Source organism: Vigna unguiculata, chromosome 1 (assembly GCF_004118075.2).
Source record: "Vigna unguiculata cultivar IT97K-499-35 chromosome 1, ASM411807v1, whole genome shotgun sequence".
NCBI lineage: Eukaryota > Viridiplantae > Streptophyta > Magnoliopsida > Fabales > Fabaceae > Vigna > Vigna unguiculata.
In genome coordinates, this window is record NC_040279.1 from 12,773,639 (window position 1) to 12,792,412 (window position 18,774).

General features: G+C 34.0%; 1 protein-coding gene across 1 annotated transcript; it reads right to left on the reverse strand.

Annotated features, from left to right (window-relative positions):
• Positions 1-89: 89 nt before the first annotated feature.
• Positions 90-5,405, reverse strand: LOC114162092 (renalase). Its single transcript, XM_028059365.1, has 9 exons — positions 5,175-5,405; positions 4,947-5,046; positions 4,317-4,497; positions 3,587-3,659; positions 3,316-3,495; positions 3,049-3,146; positions 2,589-2,677; positions 2,336-2,509; positions 90-488 (listed from the first exon to the last, which is right to left on the reverse strand). The coding sequence occupies exons 1-9, from the start codon at positions 5,215-5,217 to the stop codon at positions 317-319; spliced, it is 1,110 nt and encodes a 369-aa protein (XP_027915166.1). The 5' UTR covers positions 5,218-5,405; the 3' UTR covers positions 90-316.
• Between the last annotated feature and the right edge of the window lie 13,369 nt (positions 5,406-18,774).

Consider the following 18,774-nt stretch of genomic DNA (forward strand, 5'->3'; position numbering starts at 1 on the left):
GCCTTGTCATAGTGCTGTCTTAAATGTGTTTTATTTAACTAAAAAGATGTAACGTACTCACAAATATAGTTGATCTTGCCATCATCTAGTTAGTGCACATGACAGATGCTTTACCTTATTATGCTTACAATACAATGATGTCTTAAAACAATTTTTTAACATGAATTTCCCAGAAAAAGCCAATCCCAAAGGACTTAAGATAGCAAATTTGGATTTTCTAATGGAATTTTTCGTATTATCATCAGGGTATTTTTGTAGAAAATAATACAAAAAAATTCAGAAGAGAATCTGGACTCGATGATAACAAAGGCTCCAACTATAAAGAGCTGACACTATCTCTAAGCTTTAATGCAGCTGCCAAACCACTATCTATGGCACCTTCAACATTAGGACTGACACAGAAGTCTCCACAGATGGCTAGTTTCTTGTTTCTATCCCAAAGACATTTTTCCTCTGGGGCAATACTAGCAGCTGGAAATGCACTCCCCCTGTAAAACCAATCAACTTTGCAACATAAAAACAAAACCTTTCTCATCATAATCAGAATGGAAATAGTTGCATACAGCATTATTTTTATGATTGAAATTCTATGCAGTTTCTAATGATAAAGCAGATAAATAGGAAACTAAAATATAATGACGTTGTTTTAAACATCATTGAAGTGCATGTGAGTTGTTGTAAACTCTTTTGATACCTTTGTGTTCAAATCATATAAATACAAACTAAATCAGTACAGTGGTCTTTGACAAGCTAGCATTCTTCTATTAATCGACACTAGTTATTATATACTTGTCATCATGTAAAGCCGTGATCTAAAATAGTTTGCAGGTTTTCACAAAACCTAGATTCACCTTAGTAGTTATGAGGAAATTCCTAATTCTTTGACGACTAAAAAAGTTCATTTTGCAGAAAAATTGAAATTAGCTTTTAAATGGACTAATATGCTTGATGGGTATGGGTAGAGAGATCTATTACCGAAGAGAATAATGAACGAGTTCAACTTACAAGGAAACCCGACAGGAATATGAAAAAAAAAAAGTTAATATTAAATCCTTCAAAGTAAGGATTTCTAAAAAGCACTAATGAGTTTTAAAGGCCTTTTTGGAATGTATATGAAGTTCAAAGTATAAGGTGATGCAATTTTGCATATGTGTGTGATGTAATTTTATCTTAAGGTAGTGATGTATTGCATGAGCTTATTTGGACCTAAAATAAATGCAAGGATATTTGATAGGTTAAAACTTTGTTAAGAAGAAAAAGGTTTTCCAAGACAAAATTCATAAATTATGAACCATAGGTAAAAGCAACCGAGTTTCTGAAATGTGAAAAAGATTAATGAATAAGAAGTGCAAATGGAGCTGAATAACCATCTAATGACAACGTATAGTAAAGCTCTATAACTCAAGATAGTTCTTTCAATCTTAGTGTTTGATAAAACACAAGTGAGAAAAAGTTAGAAGAGAATACTTTATTGAAAGTATGAGATCGAGAATTTTCATCTTTACAAAAGAGACATCGAATATATAGAAATATTAAACTCATACAAAAACAAGAAACATAATCAACATAAAAACTTAAAAATATAAAATCATAAACGTAATAAGCAACAAAAGATATTAACCATATCTCAAAAGATATTAACCATATCTTTATCATCCCCTCAAGCTAGACGTATGGATGGAAAAGACCAAGCTTAGAAATAGCAACTTGGAAAGGTGAAGGCCGAGAACTTGAGAAGACCCATAACCTTGACAAAGTCGGCAGGTGAGAAAGTTGGCACCTTGAGAATTTTTCTCTTTTTCATTGCTGATAACTGTTATCAACAATAATTTGTTTTTCATAGCTGATAAATGTTATCAACAATAATTTTTTTTGTCATTGCTGATAATTGTTATCAACAATAAAGATATACAAGAACAAGTGCATTATTCTCTCCAAGATGAAGAAATAAAGGGTGAAAAGAAGCAAAGCTCGCCATGAGTGAAATGGCAAAGAGAAGATAATGGCAGAAGGTGTTTTTCATCTGATATCATATTAGTGTTTGATAAAACACAAGTGAGAGAAAGTTAGAAAAGAAATACTTTATTGAAAGTATGAGAATGAGAATTTTCATCTTTAGAAAAAGAGAGGTATCGAATATATAGAAATATTCAACTCATAGTAAAATAGAAAACAAAAGCAACATAAAAATATAAAATCATAAAGGTAATAAGCGACAGAAGATATTAACCAAATCTTAGAAGATATTAACCATATCTCTATCATTCAAGGCACTAACTCCATGGCATGATAAATAGCAGTGAGCTTCTATACACATTAATTCTTAGTTACTTACCATCTATGAGCTTTCTTGAAAAATGGTTGAGATATGACAAGCCCTGTGCTTTGAAATTCTTGCAAAAGCTGTTCAGCCACTTTGTTGAGTGTAATGTCTGAGGGCTTCTTAAGTCCAGTTTGAGCAATTATATCCTCAGCGTATTCTGGTGTAGAATGAAGAACCCATCTTTCACTGTAGAGATATCAGTTACCACCTTATTAACAATTGAAACTTAGATATAAAGTATATTTATAACACAAATGCAACATACCTTGCAGTAGAACGACCAGGCTTGCTGCTATCGCAATAAGCCCGACTTAAAACTTTAGAATTTTCAAAAGAAAAGGCTTTGACTGGAATCTGAATCATAAGATGAATTTTGTGGACTAAGATCCTCAATTATATGTCAGAAAAATGGTACTGAACATAAGATTAGAATACTCATTAAAACCTTAATCCAACTAGGTTGTTTTTCATGATAGCTAGTCTGTTTTATGCTTTTGAATCTTTTGGTCATAAAAAATTAACTTGCTTAAGTCATTTTTCAGTTGTTTTATATTGTAGATATCAAACTACATAACTTTTTCACAAGAAGAAGACATCAAGTCACTAAAAACTGAAAAGGAAATCAAGAACCATCATGCCAAAACAAAATGAGCCATATGCAATTCATATATTTGTAAGGTTATTGAATTCAATAAGAGCTTGGGATTTGTTTGGCTATATCATACTGTAGATAGAGGCTCTGCAAATGCCAGCATAACAATGAAACATGGCTTAACAGGAAGGTTGAGCAGCTTTTCTGACAACTCTGGCACTAAATTTGTATCTGCATCGCTCACATGAGTGTAGACATAGTCAATAATACATAATCCATACTTTCTAAAATAAAGACATATTGCAGAGTCCAACATTGTCTCCACAAAAAGATAAAATAGATGTGAAATAACATTGGAAAAATAAAGAGAAACAGGAAAAGAAAACCATCATACACATACCAAGTAGTGGCAACCGTCCTGTTACTTGTGTAATCCTGGGAGAAACTATGTTCTTGTCTGATGCAACAAGCCCCTTAAACTGACCAAGATTTTGCCCATCCACTCCTGTCAGTGACCACTCTTTCTCATCATGCAACCATTCAATTCTTCCAATACCCACACCAAACTTGCTTTCCACACCTAACCATGACAAAACTAATGAATAAACTTTCTACTATCTTCATGGTCAACTCTGAACAATAATACTAAATAATGAAGAGAAATTTGATACCATTCTCACTTCCCAATGATTTGCAGATAGCATTCATGCCTGGAACACCTACATATCTCTTGCTTAATCCTTCCTAATAAATATTCCAGTCACAGAAACCACTATTCAAGAAAAAGTTATCTCAGATACACAAGGTTTTGTCCAAGTGGTCTACATAATTTGGATTAGTACATAACATTTTGAATGGAAGTAAAATGTGAGGAATTTTCCAGAAAATAAGTTTTCTAACATCTAAATTCTCATGTGCTACTATGATATATACCTTCATATTTTCACCATATAGTAGTATTAACATTTATAAGGCGCTGCTAAGATATACATTTTCATAATCAACACCAAACCTATGTCAAAAGTCTACATTTGCCATGAGAACATGAAACACAACTTTTGCATTTGCATACCAAACATAATTCTTTTTCAATAGAAATGGTAGATCCAATTTGGATAAACTTCTCAACAAACACTTGTAAAAAAACAAAATAGAATGAAATCAAAGATGTAACATGAAATAAAGTCCTTAAGAAGGTTAAAATCAACCTATACACCTCAACTTTGTTACAAGCTTTGTAGTGTAACTTTTCAATGTTCACCTATTAACTTAACAGAGCTCAAAATAATTTTTTCAGAAGTCTTAGATAGTAAGATTTTATGAACTTAACTTGACACCAATGACCAATACACAACTTATACTGCATAAAACAATTTGAGCATATGAATAATACTTGTGAACCTGTTCTATGTTGTTAAATTTATGGGTGTGAAAATCAAAGAAGCCAAATTTTTCTTTCCATTCAGCTACAAGACCCCTTGATTCCCACTCTTCAACCAGGCGTAACACTTCAGAGTTGCCAACCGAGAAAAATGGAGCACCATGGTCAAAATGCAGCTCCTTCCCATCTTCAGTTTTCTCCCTGGATTGCATGAAATTGACAAAATTTAGGACCCTCTTTCAAATTATCAGCAAACTAATGAAGGAAAATCCAGTATAATTAGTGAGAAAAAAACAATATTAACTGTGCTACAACTTAAAAGTAAACTAATTATCACTAAATATCAGTGTCACTTCTTTGACAGTCAGCAAATTATCTCAGAAAATAAAATAAAAAACCTCCATAAAACATATTAGATGCTTAAAACAAAACAACCTAAAACACTGAAAATTGAGATAAAGATTTCCCAGAGAGAGATCAAGCTACATGCTACCAATCTGAAGATGTGAAAAACATAAGCCGTGACAAACCTTCCTAATTCCACATATTCAGAGCAAAGAAATACATGTACCAATCAGAAACTTCAAATCTGTTTCTTTTTTGTCCCTTAAAAAATAAATACTTTTTTCAAGGAGATGAAATAAAAATACCTTCTTTGGGACATGCGTCCACCAGGGCCTCTAGCTGACTCAAAGAGAGTAACAGAAACCCCATTTCTGGCAAGAGTTGAAGCACACACGGCTCCTGAAACTGTCAATATTCCATTTTTATTATCACTATTTTATTATTCAAAATTAGTTCACTAAAAACCAAAATAATGAATGTAAATAAACAAATAAATACGAGTTGATTTCAGGTGAAGTGGGTGCAGTGCTTACTTCCACTTCCCAACACGGCAACCTTAAAGGATGTGCTACTCATCGTTTCGTTTCTTTGCTGCTAACAGATTCTGAATATGAAACATGGTAAAGAGAAAAGGAAAGGTTTAGGAAATAATTGAAACATTTGCCAATGGTCGTGGTGGTTGGACCAGTAAATGCATATGGATCTTTGGCAAAGAAAATCCTAGTTTTTTTTTTTCTTTTTTTTTGAAAAAATTTCACAAAGTTTATAACATCTCTTCTGTTTAAAAAAAAAATGACACAGAAAATGCTGAAAATGGTTATTCCATGCAATTATAGCTGAATTGACAAGAGTAACACTTACTTATACATACATATATATAACAGATGTTTAAACGATATTTTCTAAAGGAATATTTTGTAAGGATGTTTCTAATTCTTAATAGTTTTAAATTTGTATATTATTCTATTTATACATTAAATTATTTTAATTATTTTGCTTAAAATTTTTATATACTTCTTCGTAGGGATGTTAAAAAAATCTGTAATCGCGAATATTCGTGGATAAAATCCGCAACAGGTAGGAAATTGATATTGTAAATGGATATCGTGGCTAACGGGGACGAGTATTTTTAATACCCGCATATTAACGGGGCGGGTACGGGTACGGGTATCATAGTATCTGTACCCGTGGATACCATACCCGCTATACTCTAATTTAAATTAAAACAATTTAAAAAACATAATTAAAATATTAACATATTGATTTTGAATGAGTTATTTTCTTTTATCAATTAGTTTTTAGAAAAATGTCAATTTTTGGTAAACTGTTATTCAACACTATTTAAATGAGTTATTTAGACTTTGTTTAAAATTTTTGAATATTATGTATTGTATTTTATTTGAATTTACGATTAAAATATGTTGTTAATTATTTATTTTTATTTTTTTTAAATACCTGTATGTACCTGTGGATATTAAAAAATTATGCGGATACCCGCATAACGGATACCTGACGGATATGGATACCAGATATATATTTATCCAACGGATAAGGTATAAGGAACTATTACCCGTACCATATTATATCTGCCTCGTTGACATCCTTAGTTATTCATATTTAGGTTGTTTTTATCAATTACATACAATGTTCACAATATTTCTATAGAAATTTAGAATAAAATAAAAAGAACGTATTTTTGAATGAACATAAGATATAATATAAAAGTATTTGAATAACAATAATAAATTTTTATTATTGTCCATATTGTATTTGTTAAAAGATTAAAAATAATGATATTTATCTTTTGTAAGAAAAAAAAATCTCTATGAAAAAGAATTAAATTATAAAAGAGAAAAAAATAAAAATAAAGCATATACTAAAAGAACAAAATAAAAATAGATATGAAGTAACTTGAAGCTATCATTTAGACAAAAGTTACTTGTAATAACAATAAAAAAAGTTCAAACAAAATCTCAAATTTCTCCTAATGAAGTATAGGACATAACACGAGTGTGGATTCAAAGAACTGTCTAACTTGGTAGCTAATTTGTCTCATTATCAATGAAAACTATAACAAAACTATCGAGGAAGGATTAGAACATGATTAACTAACCTAAAATGTCAAATGGAACTAATGCAAAATCCTAAATATGCATAATGAACAAATGCCTAAAATCTATAATAATGCAATGTATGAAATAAGGAAATACTTCAAATCACTACGTAAATGATGTAATGTGATGAATGAATATGTAAAACACTAAGGAACCATAAATAGAATAGAATGTGTTCTAACTTTCTCTAAAACGGCGCCTAAATGCAAAATCTAAACATGTTTGATAAAATTCCTTAATGAAAACCTAACTTCTACCATATGTTTGATGAAATGCATGTGAATAATAAAGATGTAAAATGAATGATCAACTCAAGCTAATTACTCCAATTCCTCAAAATCATTTGTTAAACCAAATCTGACAATAAAAACGCTAAGAATGGTTTTTGAAAATAAAATTAATTATGCAGATTTTCAGTCAATATGAGATGGTATGCATAAATGTATGATTCTAACGTCTAAATGCTTCATATAATGCTAATGAACTTCTAAATCGAAAACTATATAAAAAGAAACAATGCAAATAAAATCCCTAATTCAATCTAGAATTGAAAACCTAATGTCTATGAATGGGTTGAAATCCGGAAATTGAATGTACAATGTTGGAATTAAAAGTGCATATATGATTCAAATATCGAAACAAACATGTATGTATGTTTGGAACATGAAAGGAATGGCAGAAAAACGAAATCACATTGAAAATCAAAGGATGAACAGTAACGGGAAAATCAACTATGATACCTAACTATCAAGAAAATAAAGGATTTTGATTTCTAAACCTAAAACTAATGATTAAAACATGTTATAGATAAAAAAAACTTATTAGAAACAGTAAGAAATATTGAAAACAAAGATTAAAAATCAAAATTATAATGTGCGTTACACCATAGAAAATTGAGTTTTGTCGGGAAAATCAAGAACTTGATTCTTGATCAATAGTGTAAGACCCAAGAAAATTAAATATAAATAAATGTTTAATTTAACAGTAAATGGGGAATGGAGACACATTTAATAAAATTAATTGGGTCAATTATAATAATGAATAGTATTAGTTCAAGTGGTTGGAAGTACTTGGTTATCTAAGATGATTTGGGATCGAGTCCAATGTATGCCATTAGTATGAGAATTTAATTAATTAATTGTTTTGCAAGTATGCATGAAAGAGTGGTTTATGTATGGTAGAATCTTCTTAGTGTGTTGAATATGTTTTCTGTGATGTTCGTTTTGCAACATGGTAGATGTTGTAACTTGGGTTTTTATTCACGTAAGTGGGCATCGTTGGGTTTCAATGGGATAACATATCTCTCATTTTTGAATTCCCTTGTGAAAATCCATGGCATGCATTAGGGGGTTGCTACTGTTACGATGCAACCATGCTTGTGTTGCTGTAGCATTTCACCTTATTTTAATTTAGTCTTGTACCTTTTGGATGGAGCTGTCATGTTTTATGGCATTTTGGGGTGTAAGACTTCATGTGGTTTCTACCATTGCATCAAGTTGGTTTTCACATGAAAAACTCATGTAAGATTTTTCTCGTGGGACGCTTTATGGTTCACGTAAAGGAGGTATCAAGAGTTGAGTCGAGGAGAAGTGTTTTGTTTTGGTTTCTCTTTCTGCTCCTATTTTACATTGCAGTGCAAAGACATCCTTGAGGCAATAGCCTTTCCTTTTAACATTAAAGTACCTAAAACATTGATAGGATGTTTCATTGTGGTGGACCTTTTTATTTTATTCTATTTCAATTATTAAATCAATGACATTTTCTATGGTGGCATCGAGGGAGGAAACTTTTCCATCTTTCACGTTGTTGCAACTTTAGTGTTTAAGTGTTATGATGAATTGTATTTATGTTGTAAATACTGTTGGGTAATATTATAATGGTATATTATAATATTAAATAATATTATTTGATTTTTAATAATTTCTGTATTTATTAGTTAAACTTATCTTTATTATATATATATATATATATATATATATATATATATAATAAATTGACTAAAACACTAATCCTAAATATCAAAACCACTTTATATATATAAAAGATTATATTTTTGTCTGATAAATATTTTCATATTAGTCACCTAAATTGTATATTTATCAGACAAAAATATAATCTTTTATATATATAAAATGGTTTTGATATTTAGGATTAGTGTTTTAGTCAATTTATTATGTGTTGGTAGAAGAAAAGTTACAACGACATGTTTTAAGTATTGGTCACATGGGTAGTTGGGTATTTAGGTTGTTATTTTTCTTGTGATATTTTGACAGTGGAACAATTAATTTATTTAATATATGTATACATAAGAAAAGTAGAATAATATAATTGGTAACCAGGAGTATTACCTTTTGATATGAAGTGGGATTCACGTAATTGGATAATTGAATATATTTTAAATTAAAATAAGATGCAAGCGATAGTCACAAACCAGTGGGTCTGGAAGTGTTTGGTGCTTGGCGGCAAGAGGTTTCCACTAGGCGGTCTACGTTGGAACTTCGCCTAGCGGCGCTTAGGCAATGCCAGGCGATAGCGCATGGTACAATGTGTTGGTTTGGTTGTGTTTATCTGTTTTGAGATGTCGGATCTAGACCATGAGATGCTTGATTTTTTTTCACGAGTGGGTAGGTTTGTGACTTGTGTTGGAATGCGTGATTAATATGAGTTGGGAGGTTCATATTAGTGATACTCTTGTGTGAGATTACGAGCGGGGAGGTTCGTATGTTCCGTGCTCACACTTGAGAGTTGCTACGAGCGAGGATGTTCGTAGCTGGATGGATCACACGTGTTGGACTAAGGGACGAGAGTTGAACTACAAGCGGGGAGGTTTGTGGAAGCATGATATATCCTAGGTCCATAGGCAAGTAATTGTTTGGTATGTTTCAGAATACCTTGGGGCAGCAAGGTTTCAAGAATAAGCATTAAGTGGAGTTAGAGTATTTTGGGTGGGTATTCATATTATTAAATTGTGTGTTCATGTTGATTTGAGTTCACCCTTTCTGTTTGTGTTTCACGATGATCGTGTTACATGTAACACATGAGTAGATGATATTTCAGGTGATGCTAGAGACGCATAGAGACGAAAGAGGGCTATCATGGGAGTTTATTTTATGAACCATTTATGATTGATTTATTTAATTTTCAATTGATTTAGAACTTGTATTAATAATTACTATGGATTTATGGATTTGAATTTAAGCCCGATGAACAAGTTTTTAAATTTTCCCTCATTTTGGGAATATTATTTTATAACGATTTGAGTTTATTTACAATTGTCTATTTTATTAATTAATTTTCAAGTAAGACGTTATATTTAGTTTTTAGCTTTTGACACCAATCAATTTATTGAGAATCATTGGATTAGTTAGTAACATTGAAAATGATATCTTAAATTGAGCCTATAAATGTGGATAGAGCTTTAGATGATGAAAGTTGGACATTGGTGAGTCCTCCCAAAAATAAAAGCACCGTTGGAACAAAATGGGTATACAAAAACAAGCTTTATGAGCAAGGTAAAGTCATAAGAAACATGATACGATCCTATCCAGGAAAGAGTATGATCGTTTCTGAATTTGAATCCTCAAGAGGCATGACACGAATAAATAAGAGAAGAACACAGAATAAGACAGAGATGGAGGACACCACAATCTAGCAGATTGATAAGTCAAGTGAAGATTCGCCACAAAGATGTTAATCTTTGATAAGAATCGGAGGCCTAAGCCAAGAACAAAGAGAATCCTCTCTTTAATGAAATCAAATTCAAATATATGACTAAAAGTGTCTACAATAGTTTTTGGTACCTCTATATATAGGCACATGAGTTTAAGAAAACCTGAAAATCCTACAAGAAGGCCCAAGCCAAAACATAAACTAATTTATAAAAGAAAGTCTAAAGCCCAAAAACATAGAACATAACTATTTTCTAAAAGAAAACCCAAAGTTAAAAAATATAAACTAATTTCCTAATAACTATCCTTCAAAAGTGCTCCAAGCCATGATCTTCATATCCTTTGAATTTCCACTTGTAGTTGCTTGTAGTATCAAGAGCCTTGAATAGATGTGATTTTCCAATCTCTTGCTCCTTGCCCTTGTCATAGGTCCTTTGAATTGTAAAGGTTCCTCTTCAAGTTCTTCTTGTATGGAATCTAGGGATAGTCCTCTATCATTCCCTCCTTCTTGAATCGAAGTTGTCCTCAATTTCGAACCTACATCAAATGGAGACAAGTCATTAATATTGAAACTAGAGCTTACCCCATAATCTTCAGGTAGATCAACAACATAGGCATTGTCATTGATTCTTTTAAGAACTTGAAATGGTTCATCTTCCTAAAGTGAACCCACACCCAATCGCTAGGTTCAAAATTGATCTGCTGCCTCCCTTGGTAAGCCTTAGAGGCTAACTTTTCCATCTTCTTTTCGATTTGGGCCTTTACCTCTTTGTGCAAGTTCTTGACAAAAGTTGCTTTGGCAAGTCCATCTTTGTTAGTCATAGAATCAATATCAGGTTAAGGTAACAAATCTAATGGAGTTAAAGGATTAAAACCATATACTACCTTAAAAGGAGACATCTGAGTAGTAGAATGAACTACCCTATTATAAGCAAACTCCACATGAGGTAACCACTCCTCCCAAGTTTTCAAATTTTTGTTTACAAAACATCTAAGGAGTTGCGAAAGAGTTCTATTTCCCACTTCTGTCTGTCCATCTGTTTGAGGATAACAAGTTGTAGAGAAGAGAAGCTTTGTACCTAACTTCCCCCATAAGACCTTCCAAAAATAGCTAACAAATTTGACATCCCTATCTGAGACAATGCTCCGTGGAAGGCCATGTTGATATCGCTGTCGTTAGGCGATCAAATTACCACTACTTTAGCAACTTCAGTATTGCCAGTTTGTAGTGAAGAAAATAGTTAGGGTTAAGATAACCCTGAGTCGTCTCACAACGAATACGGAATTGATCTCAAATATTTGATTCTCAAAAATGCAATTTAAAACTAGCAACTATAAAAATAGGGGGGTTTTGATATGCAAAGAAAATGACACGGAAGATTGTAAACACAGTAATAGTAAATAGGTCAATTCCACTGCTTTTTCTAAATAAGATTCTTCATTGGTTATCTAGAGATTATTGTTAAATTAATTATTGTTGTTGATTTACAAATAAATCAATGTAAAGACTCAATTCATTTGTTGGCATCCTCACTTTTAATCAAAGTACAGTCTCAATTAAAAGTGAGAATTATTAGATTGTCCATAGTAAATTCAATCAAAGTACAGTCTCAATTAATTTTACTATGCCTAATCATGTCTATTCCTTTGTTTCTTTACCAAATAGAAAACTTAATTAATCAAAGTAAAGTCTTGACTAATTTTAGTTAAAGTAATTACCTCTAATCAAATTAAAGTCTCAATTATTGGCAAAAACTTATTTAATCAAATGAAAGTTTCTAAACAAAATCAAAGTAAAGTCTCAATTTAATTTAAAAACCTTTTAACTCATATGATTAGCATGCATGTAGATTTTAAATCATTATTTTCTATTCGATTAAGAACCAAAGGACATAGATAAACAAAAACCACAACAATAATCAAAATAACAAAACATATAAATTCATCTAACCTCAGAATCCATTTAAGAAATTACAGTGGAATCAACCCTTAAAGCTTAGCCCTCCATGGCTTTGATGGAATACATGATAATATGATGAAGAGAAAATAAAAGAAAGAATGAGAGATGTGGTGGAGATGGTATCTGCCAAAACCAGAGAGTTCTAAGTGTCTAAGCTGTAAGCTGTAAAAAATGTCAGTTCCCCCGTTTCTGCTCCCTTAAGTCTATTTACATAGGCTTCCACTGGACTTTGGGCTTTATCTGTCAGTTGCTAAAATCATTTATTTTTATTTAATTAATTAGCAACTTAATTTCTGTCCAATTTCCAATTCTGCCCCTCTTATTTAAGCATTTTTACAAAATTGACCAGAATTTGACTGCTGACTTTGACCAGTTGACCAGAGTTGACCAGTTGACCAGTTTGACTGTCCAATAGCAGTCTGACACGTGGCGCGTCTCTCTCCAGAACTAGGGTTTCTCTCTCACACTCTTCCTTGGCTGCGCGGCTGACGGCGGCTGCTGGTCACGGTGGGTGCTGCTGCGACGGCGGCTGTGTGGAGGTGTTGCAGAAGGTTGCGAGAATGGAGAGGATGGTTCGCGCAGATGGTGGTGCGTGGTGCGGCGGAGCTTTCGCGATCTGTGGTGGCGCGAGGAAGAAGATGGCGGAGCAAGGTTCGTGGTGGCGGCACTGCTGCAGTCGCGGTGGCGTCGCGATGATGGTGGCGCTGCTGCGGAGATGACGGCGCGAAGGCTGTGTGCTCGCAGAGATGCAGGTGTAGGCGCGGTGGAGATGGCGATGGTGGTGGCGTGACGGCGCGGTGGCTGGCTGCGGGATGGGTTGCGGCGCGATGGAGGAAGAAGGTGGCGCTGTCCGTGGTGGCCGGAACTGCTGCAGTTCTGTATGGAGGTGCTGCGTCGCGGTGGTTCTGCAGTAGATTGTGGCGGCGCGGTGGCTGGCTCGCGCAAATGCAGGTGGGCGACGAGAACGGCGGCGCGAATGGTGGTCCGGGTTGGCGGCGGCGGCTGCCGTGTGAGGGTGGAAGGAGAGGAGAAAATTAGGGTTAGGGTTTTGGGAGATGAAGGTGATGACGTGGCAAGATCTGAGTGGTCAATTGGGTGAGTGGAGGATTATGACACGTGGCGGCTTATGGTTGGCTAATTTTAAAAGGTGAGGATTGCCACATGGCATGATCTGGTTGAGTGGAGTTTAAGTGGTAGGAGGGGTGCAACTTAGTGAAAACTGGGGGTGCAGAACAGGTTTTTGTGGTCCACTTGAGGGAGGAGTGTACAAATAAAATCTGAGGGTGCATTTAGCTCCTGATTTATTCTTTTTCAGAATTTCTTGATTTTGGACTTATTTTGTAACTTTGAATATTTCAAAATCACATTATTAATTGACTAAAAATAAATTCTAGCTGCATTAACAAACGTTAGAATATCCAATAATATTTTATGAAACTAAAATCAATTTTTACGCCACTTTTACCAAACTTACTCAATAAATCCAATAATCACAAATCCTAATTAAATCAATCTTTAAGCACAGAAAATTCAATTAAATCCCCAAATTTAAATATTAAATGAGGGCAAAAATTTGAACTCATCACATGTAATCTTACACCTTCTTTGAAAAATAAATTGGCCACATGATTGGCATCATCGCTCTTGTGACAAGGAATCTTTGAGAACCTATCAAGCACAACAAAAACATAATCTTTTCCCCTTTTGGACCTTGGGAGACCCAAAACAAAATTCATAGAAATATTGGTCCAAGGAGAGTTAGGAACAGGTAAGGGCATAAACATCCCATGATGCATAGACTTAGATTTAGCACGCTTACAAGTGATACATTTACTACAAAAAGAATGCACATCATGTTTCATGTGAGGCCAAAAGAAATGATCATACAATATGTCTAAGGTCTTTAGAACCCCAAAATGTCCCATTAAGCCTCCTCCATGAGCTTCTTTTACAAATAATTTCCTCATTGACCCTTTAGGCACACACAACTTAGTTCCTTTGAAAAGTGTCAATACCCAATTTCGTCCGGATAACAATGATAAAAATAATAAATAAAAAAATTTAATTAAAGTTCAATTAAGAAGAATAAATAAATAATTAATAAAATAAAAAAGGGTAAAAAATATGTTTTAGTTTGAGAAAAAATAAATATCTATGTTTATTTTATTTATTATTATTATTATTATTTATTATTTATTTTATTTTTAATTTAATTTAATTTTGTTTTGTTTTATTTATTTATTGGTGCTTTTTATTTTTATTATTACTATTATTACATTACTTTTCTTTCTGTTATTATAATTCCATTTTGTTTTACGCCTCTCATTCTAGTTTAATAAAAAAAAACAACAAAAGAAAAGTAAAAAAAAAAACAACAAAAAGAAAAAAAAAGAAAAAAGAGAAAGAAAGCTAGAGGAAACGTAAGGTCTATGTTATCAGACCCATGCCTGCTATGCTATCATGGTTTTTGTATTAGGAATGACCTGTAATAGCTAGCTGGCCATGGTCATGATGGATGAAAGAGCAGGAAGCAACATTTGCTCTCAGTCTTATCCCACATTTCGAGATTGGAAGGTGCAGAGAAAAGTGAATAGAACAAATGAGAGAGTTACATAATAAAAACAGGAAGATTCATGAAAGGGGGAGGGATTTTTTTTACTACAGAGGGGAGAAGGCACTACAAATCAAAGAGGGAGAGAATGAGTCAAAATTGAAAACAGAAGCAAAGCTGTTAATGCATTAAGTTTTATTTTCACGGTAAGTGTTCTTAACTCCTTCTTATCTTATGTTACCGTGACTTGATATTGCTGTTGATGTTCATGAATGTATGAATTGAAACTTCTGTTACCATGACTTGATATTGATGTTCATGACTTGATATTGATGTTCATGAATGTATGAATTGGAGATGATTTGAGGTGTGCATAGTTACATTTGTTATTTATTTTGTTTATTCCCATCGCACCTGCGAAAAAAAAAGAACAAAACACGATTCTTTTTTTTTTATCTGCCATTGTTAAGACATGTTCTTATTCCATATTTGCTATTGTTTGGGTGTTACTGCTACCTCATTCTCAAACCATTCACCTGTGTATTTCTTCCCTTTCCTCTCCATAATCATCATCTCCTTTCCTGCCACATTCAACACGAATTTTATCCCCCTCTTCCAGCCACATTCAACACGAATTTTATCCCCCTCTTCCAGCCCTCACTCATTTTCTTCTCCTTTCCATCTGTTGCATAAAAGCAGAACCACTCATAATTTCAATCCAATATCACTGTACTCTTTCCACCCACCAGTCTTCATTATCAGCTTCGACCATCTCCCTATTCCCTCCATTCATCCAACCTGCACAAAATAATTAAAAATAGAGAACCGCCATAACATCAGATCCACTCCCTGAACCAAACCAACCACAACTTCAACCCCCACATCAACAACCTTCATTTTCTCTTCACCTGAACCAGCATACACAATAAACAAAGCAATACAACACTCCAAACCCACCCTTCTACCTATACCATCATTCATCACCCTCAAGCCACTGATGGCGAAACACCCAAATTCCCCACAACAACCCAGCATAAGGCAGAAGGCGGGTCAGAGCTGGAGCAGAGAAACATCTTGGCCACAGGTTCCAATGTTTTTTCGCAACAGAGGAAGAAGAAAAGGTCTCACGCAAAAGAAGAAAAAAGAGCAATGTAGTCGGCTCTAGGTGTCGCCAACGAGGGCAAGCGGTGATGGCGATGTGGTTACCGTGTCTCGATCCAGATTTTGCAGGAAGAGAAGACGTTGTGGACATTGCTGTAGGAGTGCCTCACATGAGGTGAATCGAACGACGGTGTCGTTGCCGGCAACACTCGCGACGGTGGCCTACGTCGTCGTCGGTGTTGAAGGAGGAGCAGACGTGCGTCCCAAGGCCTGGAGTTGTGATGGTGGCGTCGAGAAGAAGGAGCTGCGGAGGGAATAAGCTCTAATTAGGGTTTTCTGAAAAAAAGAAAGAATAGGGCTTTGGGCCTTGGACCCTGCATTACCGCATGCACCCCTGTTTTTTATCTCATACACCTTCATGTTTATCATTTCTTTTCTTCGTGCACCTCCATTTATGACAATCTTGCACCCCCGCCTTGTTTTTTTGTTTGTTGGGCTTTTGTTGCATTATTCACTTCCTCGCGCACCTCCAAAATTACTAATCCCGCACCCCTGCACACACTTTTTACTCCTATCTTGGGCTTGATTTATATTTTACTCGCTGCACCCCATCTTTTAATACACACACTTCATTTACTTCTTACACATCCCACATGTGATACTCCTGCACCGCCATATCTTTGTCTATTGTTTTTGGGTCTGTTATTGTATTTATTTTGTGCACCCCCATTAACTACTCATGTACCCCCATATTTTTGTTTTCCACTTTTATCCTTCTTAAATAATTTCATCCTTTTATAATTTTTTTTATTATTTAAAAAAAAACAACTATATTTGAAAATTATAAAAATTAAAATATAGACAAAAAATCAAAAAAGGTTCTCTTTCATTGTGTTTGTTCGGTCGCTCACGTCTTGTGACACTTTCTTCCAAATAATTTTAAAAAATACTAAAATATTTTTTCTTTCCCTTTTAGTGTCTGTCCGACCGCTCGCGTCGTGTGACACATATTTCCAAGTAATTCAAAAATACCAAAATAAATATGAAATTTCAAAATATAAAAACATCAACATTTTCGAACAAACTAACTTTTTAAGAACTATGTGATCCTTAATTCTCTATTGTGAGATACGTAGGAGTAAGGTTACTCCTTGTCAGGTTCACCTCCAAAAAATCAAATCATTTTCCAAATACTGTTTTTAAATATCTTTTCAAGAACTACATAACCTTGATTTCTCACTTTAAAATGAGAATACGTAGGACCAAGGTCAATCCTTGTCGGGCCCAAAAAAAAAAATTGTTTCTTTTTAGCATTTTTGTCTTATTTTTTTTTTGGGAAAATTAACATTTTGAAAACCACATCGACTTTGCATTTTTAATTAAAGGTACCGCCCTCGGGCAGGTGCGTAGGGTGCTAACACCTTCCCTATGCGTAACCGACTCCCGAACCCAAAAATTTGGTTTTTCCGCAGACTTGTCTTATTTTCATGGTTTTCCATAGTTTTTCAAAAATAACTATGGTGGCGACTCCAAATCTCTTTTAAAAACACGTTTTCTTTTTCAGTTCACCTTCCCGTCGCGGTTCTGGTTGCGACAGCTGGCGACTCCACTGAGGACATCCGAGAGTCAAACCATTTAATTAGATATGTGAACTGAATGTGGTTTTTCCCTTTTTCTTCTCTCTTTCCCCTTTCTTTTATTTGTATATTTTTGTCTATGTTTTTATTTGGATATTCTTGTCTCTATTTTAATTTGTATATATTTGTCTCTTGGACTGATTGTGTGTAAATTGTTTTGCATATTTTGTTATATATTTGTTTGGGAAATTTTCTAGTTGTTTTGCAGGTGGGGGTTTTGGGTATGCATCATTCTCCCTCCATACACACATTGTACATATCATGAGTGGGGCCCTATACCCGGGTCTGTGTAACTTAGAGTTAGAGGAGATTGTGTAGCAGTGCCACAATGGATGAACTTTCCAAGTGGTCATTGTAAGAACCCCAGCTAGAGTTTGTTTACTTCTTTGGTACTCACGCATCCTTTTGTGTACCAACTATTGTGGGAAATGCCTAGAAGTGGGCCATAGCTATAGTGACCTTGATCCTTAGGTATTAGGAAACCATCCTAGCGAGCACATGTATTTTAGCTTAAGACCATTAGCTGCCGAACCTTTGATAAGGCACAAGGGGAGACATGTGCATTACCTTAATTCTCATCTTGTTTTTCTTGCTTTATTTGAACTAGCAATGAAGTCATGCATCTATACATTCTTGCATGGCATCATTGCACGTGCATTTTGATTATTTGTTCATACATAACATGTATTTTGTCATGACATGCCATAACATTTTTTGTGATTCTAGGTCAGAAATTTTAAGGCTGTGATTGAGTTTGAAAAAAAAACAAAAGAAATTACATTGGGATTTCAAGTCGGAGGGAATTTAGGGTCGGATGCCTTGAAGAAGAAGTTACCTATCAGGGTTGTAGATAGCAATCTGAATGGTCTAAGGGAAATAATGCAACAAATAAAGACTATACAGAAGAATGCTTTCAAGAAGCGGTATGGGAACTTATTGAGGTTGTTGAATGTGGAAGTCTAAGCATCAATAGTCACCGCTTTGGCCCAATATTATGATCCGCTGCTAAGATGTTTCACCTTCCAGGATTTTTAGTTGGCACCAATAGTAGAAGAGTTCGAGCATATTTTGGGTTTGTCAGTGGAAGATAAAGTCCCTTACA